General features: G+C 39.4%; 1 protein-coding gene across 2 annotated transcripts; it reads right to left on the reverse strand.

Annotated features, from left to right (window-relative positions):
* Positions 1-6,342: 6,342 nt before the first annotated feature.
* Positions 6,343-12,818, reverse strand: Hmt4-20 (Histone methyltransferase 4-20). Of its 2 annotated transcripts, none has more exons than XM_065477916.1 (7): positions 12,699-12,818; positions 11,615-11,914; positions 11,387-11,552; positions 11,031-11,330; positions 10,842-10,978; positions 9,932-10,509; positions 6,343-8,633 (listed from the first exon to the last, which is right to left on the reverse strand). In XM_065477916.1, the coding sequence occupies exons 2-7, from the start codon at positions 11,785-11,787 to the stop codon at positions 7,975-7,977; spliced, it is 2,013 nt and encodes a 670-aa protein (XP_065333988.1). In that variant the 5' UTR covers positions 11,788-11,914; positions 12,699-12,818; the 3' UTR covers positions 6,343-7,974. The 2 variants fall into 2 exon arrangements, with proteins under 2 accessions (XP_065333988.1, XP_065333987.1); XM_065477915.1 differs by having other exon boundaries at positions 12,632-12,775.
* Between the last annotated feature and the right edge of the window lie 399 nt (positions 12,819-13,217).

Consider the following 13,217-nt stretch of genomic DNA (forward strand, 5'->3'; position numbering starts at 1 on the left):
ATTTTTCTGTATTTCTACAGAAATATCCTGCTCAACTAGTTTCGGCTACTGGTTGTAGTCCTAATTCATGAGCTTCCTCTCCCGACAAGTGGCTGAGCAGGACATTATTTCTGTAGAAACGCGGAAAAACAAACAGCTCGCTATCAGGGTTGTATTTGCTTTAATAATACCACTCGATTTTGTTCACCACCTGCTTTTTAACGGTTTCTACCACTCAATTTTGCACATTTCTTGCGCAAGAAATTCAAGAAATGAATTTATTCCATTTTCACCTTATGAAAATCTAAGATTTTCGTTCGGAAGTGGTCAAAATTTCCTCTACTGTACACATTTTTTTCTTTTAAATTGCCATTTGCTGCCTCAATTTCTCCAAATGGTTCTTTAAAAAATTTTGAAGTCGAGGTCATGAGCAAATAATTAGAAAATTATTGAAAACTGAGGTGCAAATATGGCCTGCAAGAAAATGGTAAAAAATTGGAAAAAAAGTTTTTACCACTGCACCGCGCAGGAAACTACCTTTCATTTAAATGGAAAATTATAAAAGGTCGGGGGGGGGGGGGGTAGTGGGCTGCGGTGGCTCGGTGGGCCGCGAAAATCAACAGTCCCCGGTAAAAAATTTGGTGCCAGTCCGGGCCTGATGCTCACTGCTCGATCAATGTCAGTTTTTATACAATGAAAATGTCCTTCTTCTTTTCATGACCCCAAAAGGAGAGTGCTGTCCTTTTGTCTGCCTTCAGGAGAAAAATTCACAGCACATTTTGAATCCACTTAACAAAAGAGGGAATTCCATCCCTGAAATCGCGGAGTCCGATCCGAAAAATTCCAACGTCGGCATAAACTTTGGCTGTGGAGGAAGAGACCAATAATTGGTGTCTACCCTCCCAGGTCGATTGTTGCGCCGGTACAATGCAAAATGCTCAGGCGAAAAAGGTGTCTTATGGAAAACTCAGGTTAAATTTTTCCGAGACACGAACCTTCGTTTTTCTATCGTGCAAACAGGTTTTCCAGGGTAAAATCTCCCGGGGATTCCGAATCTGGCAGCGGAGTGTGAATTTGCGAAGCGCAGTCGACATCGAACGATTTTGCAGAGCGCGTTGTGGCGGTGCGGGTTTTGGTTGCAAAAGGCACGATTTTGTGGTACAAAATCGAGCGCCGCCGTCGTGCTTCACAAAAAAGAGCGGCGCTAAAGTCCTGCGCTTCGCTATAACGAGCGGCGCCGCCATCCCGCACTCCGCCAAAAAGAGCGCCTCCGCCAAAAAGAGCGCCTCCGCCACGCGCACCGCCACACCGCGCAATCCGCACCGCGCCGCCGCCGAAATTGGAAAAAGTAATTAATGATGCCAGAAAAACCGCGTAAAAACAGTCATAAGGTTGCGCGACCTGTGGAAGATCGGTTACAGTCCAGGGTTTAAAATCGTCGCGCAAAAAGGGTGTTTTTTGAGGGTATAGGGTTGCGTGGCTGACATAGGATGACGGTCGACGTCAAAGTCGACAAAAAGTGTCGTGTCGTGCATGTTTTCAGGGTGAAATTTTCCGCAAAGACCAAATTTGAGGTTGAAAACTTGAAATTGTTCGGAGTTTTTTAGATTGTTAAGAAAATTCGACCAAAACCCGACTTTTCGTTACCAACCGAGGACCGCATTTCGTATGGGAGGTCAAATGTCATAAATCTTGACACAAAAACGTGAAATTCGGTTTGTGGGCACAAAATAAAGTGCTGAGCAGAAAAAAATTTTGGTTTTTGAAAATCAGACAAAAATTGTCCATTTTCATAAGGGGTCTGTGTTTGGCATTGCAGCTCAACACCTATGGGTCTGAGAGCAAAAATAAGCACAGATTCTGAAAGCTGATAAAATTTGCAATCTTCTTCGTGGCGAAAAAATTTTCCTCCGCCTTCGAATTTTCCGAAAAAATTCCATTAATAAATCACTTGACTTCTTGGGAAAAGGAAAAATATCGAGAAAAAATTTTCAAGATAGCGAAACTTTAGCTCAAGTCTTCATTAACTTCTCATGAAAAAATAAAACCTTTCGTGCAAGCCGTTTTTGTGCTGCGCGCGATTTCCCAAGTGTCCAACTTGAAAAACCGAAAAAAAATCGAAAGTTTCCAAAAATAGTCAAATTGCACATTTTCGGACTCGTCGTGAAATGCGGATTCCAAAAATGTTTTTTTTTTTTAAATCGGATAACTTTGCGAAAAGTTACACCATTTTTAAAATGTGGAAATTTTCAAAAATTTCTTTAATGTTTCAAAGTTCCATAACTTTTCGAATAATGCTCGGATTTTCAAAAACCAAACATTTTTGGAATCAGCACTTCGTGTGGAGTCTGAAAATGTGCAATTTGACCATTTTTGAACTCTTTCGATTTTTTCGGTTTTTTCAAGTTGGACACTTGGGAAATCGCGCGCAGCACGAAAATGGCTTGAACGAATGTTTTTATTTTTTCACGAGACGTTAATAAAGACCCCAGCTAAGTTTTGGCTATCTTGAAAATTTTTTCTCGATATTTTTCTTTTTCCCAAGAAGTTTAGTGAATTTTCAAAGGAATTTTCCGGGAAAGTCGAAGGCGAAAGAAATTTTTGTTCCACACAATGAAGATTGCAAATTTTATCAGCTTTCAGAATCTGTGCTTATTTTTGCTTTTTGACCCATAGGTGTTGAGCTGCAAGGCCAAACACGGACCCCTTATGAAAGTGGACAATTTTGGTCTGATTTTCAAAAACTAAAATTTTTCCAGACCAACTTGCCATTTTCTAGCAGCATACCGAATTTCGACTTTATTCGACAGGATTTGTCCCCTAACTCTCCCCTCGAGCTGAGCTTCCCGACACGTGTTGCCGGAGTTAGACATTTTCACCGATTTTCATGAAAAATCATAATTTTTTCGATTGTTTCACATCAACAATGGCTTCGCCGGAAAATTTCAGCCAGAATCGATGTTGTGCTTCACATTTTGTGAGAAAATTTGGGAAAGCCGTAATTTTTGGTGACCTGAAATTCAAAATTTCGCTTCCCTGAAAAATTTAACATTGCAAATCGAAAAAATAACGCCAGATTCAGGCCCGGACTGGTAATCGGGCGCACCGGGCGAAACCCCGGTGGGCCGCGGCCCAAGTGGGCCGCCCGGACCGCCCAATATTTCCAAGACTGTCAAGCAGCCCGCGTTTGTGGCTGTCGCAGCCCATTTTTTGTGGTTTTTCCGTGCTGGAGCTGGCGGCAACATAAGTTCAATTCTTTGTTGTGGCTAAAACATTTTCAAAATCAAAGGAAAAATCTTGAAAATAAAAAATCGAAAAAATTTTCATTTTCGTTGCGCCCACCGGGCCACCGCTTTGGTCGTTGGGCCCGCTCCTCGTTAAATTCATGTTATCATATTTTTATTGGGGAGTGATCAAACGGGAAAAACTATCATATCCTTGATTTTTCTGTCTTACACAGGAATAAAAATTAAATCGAGAGCTTGATCAGGTATGTACAAGGACTCGGCGGCCCCCTCTTCGAGATTGAAAAATTCGCTTTGCGTGTTTCATACTAGCGCGGAAACTATTGAATGCATTATTTGGGCTGCGTTTTTATTAGATTTGGATGAGAATAGGCCAACAAACGGCCGAAGGAGCTAAAACTTCTTTTTTCCATTTTCGAACTATTGACCGGCGGCAGGCGTGCCTGGCGAGCTAAAACCAAAGCGGCTAATCAAAATTTGGCGAGGCTGGCTGATGTGAGTGCTCTAGCATACGTTTCTATTTTTATTTAGAAGTCAAATATGTAAAAAAATTTCAAGAAAAAATTAATGTCAAGCTGATTTGTTCAAAAGGGAAAAAAGGTAATATTAATCTGAAAAAATATTTATTTATTGCTCTGAACCTCATACAAGAGTGAATTTTGAGGAACACACAGATTTTAGCAACGCAACCTTATTCAACTGTCAAGTTTTCCCTGTTTTCCAAAATAATTGGGCCAGAATAGGTCGATTATTGATGTATTTGATGTCACTCCATCCATTTCAGATGATATATATATATATATATGTATTTTTACTGCACAACTAAATAATCCGTACAAGTAAAAAATCAGTCGACATGAATGGCAGCTTCCTCGAAGAATAGCGCGAGCTTTATATTTTTCTGTATTTCTACAGAAATATCCTGCTCAACTAGTTTCGGCTACTGGTTGTAGTCCTAATTCATGAGCTTCCTCTCCCGACAAGTGGCTGAGCAGGACATTATTTCTGTAGAAACGCGGAAAAACAAACAGCTCGCTATCAGGGTTGTATTTGCTTTAATAATACCACTCGATTTTGTTCACCACTGCTTTTTAACGGTTTCTACCACTCAATTTTGCACATTTCTTGCGCAAGAAATTCAAGAAATGAATTTATTCCATTTTCACCTTATGAAAATCTAAGATTTTCGGTCGGAAGTGGTCAAAATTTCCTCTACTGTACACATTTTTTTCTTTTAAATTGCCATTTGCTGCCTCAATTTCTCCAAATGGTTCTTTAAAAAATTTTGAAGTCGAGGTCATGAGCAAATAATTAGAAAATTATTGAAAACTGAGGTGCAAATATGGCCTGCAAGAAAATGGTAAAAAATTGGAAAAAAAGTTTTTACCACTGCACCGCGCAGGAAACTACCTTTCATTTAAATGGAAAATTATAAAAGGTCGGGGGGGGGGGGGGGGGGGGGGTAGTGGGCTGCGGTGGCTCGGTGGGCCGCGAAAATCAACAGTCCCCGGTAAAAAATTTGGTGCCAGTCCGGGCCTGGGTATTGTTTCTGAAAGGAATGTTTAAAATTTTCTTGTCTTGTATTGTTTTTCAAACCTTCTTGTTTTGGTTTTCTGACAAAAAATCCTTGTATCTGTATTGTAATTTATTTTTTTGAAAAAATTCTTGGTTGTTTTTGGGATTTTTTCTGAAAGACATCTTTTTTAAGTTTTATATTACCAAATCTTGCTTTGGCATTTTAATAAAATTGTCATTTTGCTTGATTATATATATTTTAAAATTGAAAGTAGAGAGGGGACCAGGGACAGGGACTACGGGAATTTTGTATTTCGAGACAAGGGATGGGACGGGACAGGGACAATCTTCAGCGGGACGAGGGACAGTTTTATCGGCAGCAATGGCAGAGTGCAGCATGAAAAGCCTAAAGATTCTCACTTTGTCCGTTCGAGGAGGAATAAGGAAGCAATCAGGGTTCACCAATTTTGCAATACGCAAAAATGCAACACTGGTTATTTTGAGAAAACAGTTGGAAAAACCACTAGATTTGGTTTTATCTGCATTTTACGGGATTTTACCCAGAAAGAATCATATATATATTTCGTGCCATAATAATCAAAAAATTTGGAATATTGCGATGAGAGATGAAATTTTCGGTCTCTTGGTATAACCAGTGCAGGGTTCGCAAAAACACGCATATTTTCGGGAAATATCAATTGCATTGCTAAACCTTTTTTGCGGATCTTTATGCAATTTTTATTGAAAATAAAAAATTTACGCGACCAAAAATAGGGATTTTTAAAAATTAGAAGAATTTTTCAATGAAAATTTTTCTACCACCATGATGACTTCAGGAAAAGCAATATTCTTGTATTGCCTTTTCCAGTATTGTTTGGTATTGTTCTGGTATTGAATTCCGGTATTTTTTTCGGTCTTGTTCTTGAAATACACTCTAGTGGGAACCCTTCATGATCACTTGCATTACCAAGGGGAGGTCATTACGTATCAAACGGTGTGCGGTTTTCGTAAATCGCACCCATAGAAGCTGAGATTAAGCGGAAAACGTGTTTTTATTTACGATTGGAAAACCCGAAAAACATCGACTTTAAACACTCAATTCAAAATACCTCGAAAAAGAAAAAAATAAGTCTCGCCAATTTTTTATATGTTGTTACCATGGATATGAGGCACATTTTGGCTATTTTGAATTTTCAAAATTTTATGCACTAGGGTATGTGGGATTTCTTCGAAAAGTTTGACCCCAATTTAGTGACCTTGACCTTTGACCTACGCAGTTGGTCGTCGTGGGGAAGTTGTTTTGCATCAAACGTAGATAATTTTGGATAATAACAAGTTTTTGTGTTTACCACAAACAAAAACCAAGTTACAAATCGCCGAAAACATCACCTTTTTCAAAAATCTCAAATTTAGAACCCCTGTAAAATAGGCAATTTTGGGAATTTTGACCTAATATTTTAGGGTTCAACTTAGGTCCCTTTTAGGGCAACATCTCCACCGAATTTCATCAAGATCTGAAGACCATCCACTTCCAAAGAGGGTGTCATTTTATTTAGATCCTTCCTTACATAATTATGGTTTAAAACTTAATGAAAAAGTTGGATCATAATTTAGAGCAACTTTATTTTCAACAGCCACAAAATCAATGTGAGTGCGGACAGTTAAATTAATTATGAACACAGTGGCAAACGAAATACAAATCAGGGCGATCTTACCATCTGAAAAACATTTGTAATGTAATTCTAAGAAAAAGAATGTTGCTTTGTTTAGTTATTGAAAAAATGCAGACTAAAATTAGATGGAATCAGATTAAATCAAGCTACATAGCTTTGATTACTATCTCCAAAATTATCAAAACTAGGTGCGTGAAGAAAGGAATACAAATTTTTTAAGACAATCTATGGCCAATTCAATGGTAATAATATTTACATACTTTCACTTGAAAATACCGTTTGATTTTACATCTGAGCCAGTCTTCAATCACCTTAATTCGCTAATCAAAATACATGCACAGTAAATTAATTTCCAAGAGGAGTTTCAAATAGAGTGAGTTTAAAAACCAGTGATTATATTATGGCAAAACTGCATCACAAATGTGGAGAGATACTAATAATGTATTGCAAAGTTGAAAGATGCCTCGAGAGCAAATTTTAATATGGTTGATTCCCTGAATGCCATCATCGAAACTAAAAATAATTTAAGTCATAACAACAACTTGGAAATAATTAAAAAAATTTAAATCATACATATTCAGCATATCACACTAGCAACGTCATTCATACCCTAACTTTTGAAGTAAGAAAACTACAGCTAAAATACAACTCACGAAAATTTTAGTGCAAACATTTTTGTTTAGCAGCTGCCTTAAAAATTCAAAAGCCGAAGTCGTCAATTCACCAATAACTAAATTATTCACATTTATACACGAACTACCTGCACACACAGTTGATTTAAAACCAATGGATGCTTGGAAGTTGAATGCCTTGCATGTGAACGGTTGCTCGACATAAAAGCAGCTTCTCACCCAGCAACCTTATAATGGTTAGAACGTGATTTCTCAAATAGATGCAGACCAACAAAGTAATTAATTAAATTGATGTGCTTGCTGATGACAAAACAATGCGAAAAGAATATTACGTGCATTGCCCTCTACTTCATATTACATATTGTATCACAAGATATCAAGAGTATCACTTATGTAACAAATATTTGAATAAAAAATTAGCCTATTGTATTTTATAACCTGTCTTAAAAAGCATCCGTGGATGGATTACAGTAACTTTATGCTTAGACAGATACTTGCGGTTATAAAAAGGGACATGGGGCAGTTCAGTAGCTTGAAAGTTTCAACTAATAGAGGCTTGTAGACGATGGACTAGGAACTGAGATAACAAAATAGCGTCTCATTAATGAAAGTACTGATTTGGTATGAAATTTAATTTCCAAAGATTTTCATTAAATTATGCGCAATCGTAAAAATTCAGCAGCATAAAAATCCTAAAAAGCTCAAAACGGTTGCCTCGTCTCCCTGCTTCATGTTATAAGCACCAGCCGCGAATGCCAGTCATGAATCAAGAATTACATTGCTTCATTTCCCCCGTAATTTTTGGCTAGGCAACCGTAGTTGACACGTTGAAAAAAAAAGGAAAAAGATAGTCAATCCACAACAGTTTCATCAGATATAGGAATTTTTTAAGTGAACTAGGAAATTAATTAACCTAGAAGAGAGCGATAGTTAAGGGGGAGACAGTGGAGGCGGCAGTGCAGGTGGAGGAATATCTATGGTGCAAGTCTCATTTCCCAGGATCAGTCTTAGCCTTTTCATTGGGGGTCTTGCAGCAGGTGGTGGCGGTGTTAAGTCAGGCAAAGTGTCAAAAACACTCAGTTCGCTTTCAAGTTCCCTCCGCATTTTACGGCTCGCCCGCTTGACTTTGTGCTTTTTCCGATGGTGCGAGTCACAGCTGTTGCTGCAACTGCTGCTGCTGCTGCCGCCAGGCGAACTCGGCGAATCGTTTGTATCCAGATTCACTCCCTCCACTTTGAGAACCTCGTACTCGGGCCTCATGTGCGAGGCGCTAGAGTCGAATGGAAGACCACTTTCGATGATTTCGTCAATCATGGGACTTCTCTTCAGTTTCAGAGTGAGTTTCACCGAGCGGTGCGGAGGCGTCACGCACCGTTCCTCTGGTTCCACTTTCACCTCATTGTCCTCCTCTATCTCCCACTTTTCCTCCTCTTCTTCCTCCTCCTCTTCCCACTTGACCTCTTCAGCAGGGAAAACGTCTCCACTGACCTTCACTGTAGACTCCTCCTCGCTCGGAGCAGAAGAGTACCGCGAATTTTTCGCCACTGCTCTGCTTGGTTGCCTTCGGACGCCATTGTTCCGTGCTTTACCTGCAAAGTTACAAATTTTCACCAACTATGTAATAAGGTTCGCACAATTTACCCAGATTTTTACAGGCGCTTAAGATTTTTGAAAATTCTATTTAACACAGCCTGAGATATTGACTGATTTAGATGAAAAAGGCTAACATATTTTTTAAAAATGGAATGATAGATTTATTAAAAAAAAATAATTACGTGTAAAGTAAACCCTGACTGACCAATTTTTTTCATATACTACTGACCATATTGCCGCAAAATCAAAATCCAATTTTTCGAATTTGACCATTTACGCCCTCTTTTTTGAGCAAAGGAATATAATTGCTTCCGGGTTGAGAAAAATTATGGAAATTTGGAAGTTAGAAGATAAAAATAAGTACTTTTGAGTCTTGAAACTTTTTTATTCTTTCAAAAATTGCAGATTTTCGAAAGGTCTGTGTTTGGCCTCATTAAAATTCACCAGTTCATAGTAGCGTCAAAAACTGCCTGTATAAAGAAAGCTCGTTTTTTCTAATTTTCTATTGAGAAAATTTCTCAAATTTACTGTTTTCATAAAATTTGGTGATTTTTTTTTTTTGGAAAAATCAAAATACCTAAAATTACATTAATTTATTTGAGAACCATTTCTGAAAATACAATTTTTTTCATTTTAATAATTTCTATGATTTTCCTATGCCTATCAGATACTCCGCATAACAAGAGATATTCTTTTAGTGATTTACCTGATTTACAAAGACAGATTCATTGCTTACTATGTGCGAAAATTTCAAAATTTTCTGATAATGAAAACCTAAATAAAATTATCATTGAGTGAAATTAACTAGCGCGCTGGCCGCCTTCAGTAATGAAGCGAGAAGCGACAGCGGGAAACGCCCCTCTCTGTTGGCAAGAAACGCTAGATCGCTGACCAATCAGATGATTTTTGCCAGTTTTCTCCGAAATTTAAAGTGCTATACCATGTTTTCTCACGTGATTTGGAATCCTCTCATCCAGATATATCTGATAGTGTCTTTTTTTGGGAAAATGCGGAATTTCAGTGAAAATCGCGATGGCAAAATTCCTTTGAGAACTCTCCATTTAAAACAATGCCAACTTTGAGGCCCATATTCTCGAAAAATTTATGATGCTACCTATGTATTTTTTAACTTTATACTGATCCTTAGGACCTAATCTCTATGTGTGTTAAAGGATTTTGCGGGGAAATTCACTACCATTCATCTTCAAATAATTTTTGTGAAGGCTGCGTACTAAATTTTTAAACTATTGTTATTTATAGAAACGGCCTAAATCATTTTAAAATAAATTCTTACCTGAGCAGATATCGAGCTCTGCGAACTTTCTTGCGTACTCGGCCTCCTCGGAACGCAGTCTTGTTGAGCGTCTCTGGATTTCGTCGTCTCGAAGCTCTTGCAGTTGTTGCTGCTGAGTCAGCGTCAGCCCTGCGAGTCTTTTGTGGTTGCGCAGCGTGATTCCCTCTCTCAGCGGCATTTCGGCTACGGAATCTGCGCCCGTGGAGGCAGAGTCTTGGTCGCTGCTGCCAGTACTCTGCGCGTCCTCGGACGCACGAAGCCGGTCCCCCTGCTTGCTACGGACCGAGTTTCTAGATCTTTTGCGCAGCTCCTTTGGTTGCTGCTTTCCACCCGAATACTCAAAGTCTGTGAACGTGCAGCCTTGCGCGAGCAACATTTCCGCGTCATACTTGGTCAACCCCTTTTGCCTTAGTTCCGACACACTTAACCGAGACTTGGACGCATTTTCACTTTCTTCTTCTTTGGGTTTGTTTTCGACTGTCTTCGTCCGGTTCAACCTGTTGTCCGTCTCTCGCAATCTGTACCGTCCATTTGATTCTGTGTTTTTGTCACTCTTAGCAAAAGCGCCAGTGCTTCTCCTAGAAAATGAGATTATTTTAGAGAAACTTCCTTCATTCTACAAGACTTCAAAAGCTACGATTAATATAACCTTTCATAATTGAAGTTTATTAATAGTTACTTGAAATTCACGTGATACCAAAATGCTCACTTCTATTAAAGTGATAATTAGTATTACTGTTGTTGTCTTTAAACTGTGAGACATCATTAAACACACAAAAGTGATTCTAATTATAAGAAAGCTTGATATTTTCCTCCAGTCCTCAGGACGTAAAGTCATCCTTCCGGAAATAATTTCTTTGTGCTTTTTTTTAAAGCAGTGCTTCCCACATCAGGGGTACCAATTCATTACCTTTCGCAAGTTTCGCATTCGCAGAAGCAGTTCCCATCTCCAAAGAAGTCCTCACCATAAAAACAGGTGATTTCTTCTCCAACATCTATGTCCCTCAGGACTTTCACACAAGCCGTGTCTCGTCCCGTAGCGACAAACTTTAAAAGCCAATTAGATGATACAAAACCGTCACATTCATTTTCAGTTTACTTTGCAGTTCGCACGGCAGTCATGGTTGATGTAAGCTGCCGGCCCGAGCCAGAGCTGTGCGCAGTTCTTTCGGCAGCTGTACATGACAGAAAAGTCATTTTTGCCAGGGTGCAGCAGAACCTCTTCCTCTTGCTCCGTCAACTCTGCTATGCACCCGACAAGCATTGAGATCTTTTCATTCTTGTACCACTTTTTGGTGGCACAAATTTTGGCCCCTTTCTGACCCTCTTGAGAGTACCGATAACATGGCTCTATAGAGAAGCCAGAGTTTTTGTCAAACACCCGCAGATACCGGTAAATCTGGACATGGAAATTAATTAATACCGGCCTGATAGTGACATGATAATATTATTTACGTGTTCTTTAAGGGTTTGTTGGTTTAGCTTATTTTTTGACATGTAGGCACCCATGACGCCGTCCACAGAAGCAAGACGTTTAAAGGCCCTCTCGTAGTTTTGGTTCTTGGTAAAATCTTTCACAATTCGTTTGAATTCTTCCTTGTTTGCTTTCACAGGCCGATACCTGCAGGAAACATAGAGTTGACTAATTGGTACTCTACAGGAAAATGTGCAGTGTTCTCAAACCTGATGTTCATCTTGTGCGTGACAAAGCCCAAATAGGGATCAACGATGATCGATGTAGCAATGTCATCATTGTCGGACAACTCTTTGGGCGACATGGCCACAGCTTGAGGCTTGCTTGAGTTGTTCTTGGGCACAGTGTCCACCAGCATCCTAGGCGTGCACACCATGGTCATTTTATGACAGGGTTGAAGCACCTCTGCCTTTTAATGACGACAACAATACAGTATTCAACTTCCTGTAGTTCGCCTTCCAACTGTCCACGACATGAGAGTGTTTAGAATTCACCTTAATAACAGACGCCTGAAAAATTAAAATTGTTGTTATTTATTTTACCAACGTAATCAATTATTAAGCACATGCACACTCCGAATAAAACAAATCGTAGCTGATTCGGCGAGTAAGAAAACAAAAAATCATTGTTGTTTATCGACGTCGAGCTAGCAGGGTTGCCATTTTTTAAATGGAGTATTATCACAAACACGGAATTTAACTGAAGTAGTTTTCAAATTGAATAATATCTTGTGCTCAAAGGAATAAAATTTCGATTTGCGATGTGTAATGAAGATGTGAGAACGCAGCTTTTAGTTTTAGGGTAATCATGCGATGCAAAGCTAATCTAAACATAGAAATCCGATCGAAATACGACGGCTGCTAGTGTTATGGCCGTAACAATCCGATCCACAGACAGACACACTCCGACACTCCCCATTCGTACACCTGCCGTTCACATGCATTTAAATGGATGAAATGTCCCAAATACCTAATATCACGGTCTGAAAAGACGAGTAAAGGATAAAATCGGGGCAACTTCAGTCATGAATTTGTCAAAATTGGAATTTAAGGGTTCCGCAAAAATGTCAAGGACAGCGAAAAGTGCTTTAAGAGTTCAATGGCTGAGCCACTGCGTTTGCAGCGAAACGACCACTTCGCACACCGATTGCGCCATAAAATATTGATTGTTGGGATCGGAAAGCTTGGTTCTGATTGCCGGGAAAAATACCTCAAAGATTAGCATACCTAGATCAGCAGCAGGCCAGCATTTTTGGCAGAAAACCAGTCAAATATGAAAAGTTTTTAGACGCACCTAGGCAGTCAATCATGGCGATCCTGCAGAGCACGAGTTAACGGTATATCAGCTGGTTGTCGCAATTTTTCTTCGAAAACGAACTAATTGGTTTACTTTCTCTCAGGACGTAATAGAAAATTTGAAATTAGGAGAAATGAACCCTGCGGTTTACGCAAAAGGTCCCCTGCTTCGTTGAAAAACTGAACTTCTATACGGACTTATTTAACGTGCGCGGAGGGAACTATTTTCTCTGTCTTTTAGCTAGACGCTAGCTCCAGAGGGGAGCAAGCGAACGGCGAGCCAAGCGCTGCTCAATCTCAAGTCTCAAAAGCAAGCATCTCGTTTCATTTTTCTCGACCGCACAGCGACGTCGTCTCATCTATTCCCTATCCTTGTTGCGATGCACTCTTCTAGTGCAGCAGAGCGGAAGATTATTCATGCGTGACTTTGCAGATACGGCAAGGTATATAATATACTAATGGCACACGCGTGTTTATAAAACCCTTTCTCTAGCCATAATATCATAATAATTATGAT

The sequence above is a fragment of the Cloeon dipterum genome, chromosome 2 (genome assembly GCF_949628265.1).
Source record: "Cloeon dipterum chromosome 2, ieCloDipt1.1, whole genome shotgun sequence".
Classification (NCBI taxonomy): Eukaryota; Metazoa; Arthropoda; class Insecta; order Ephemeroptera; family Baetidae; genus Cloeon; species Cloeon dipterum.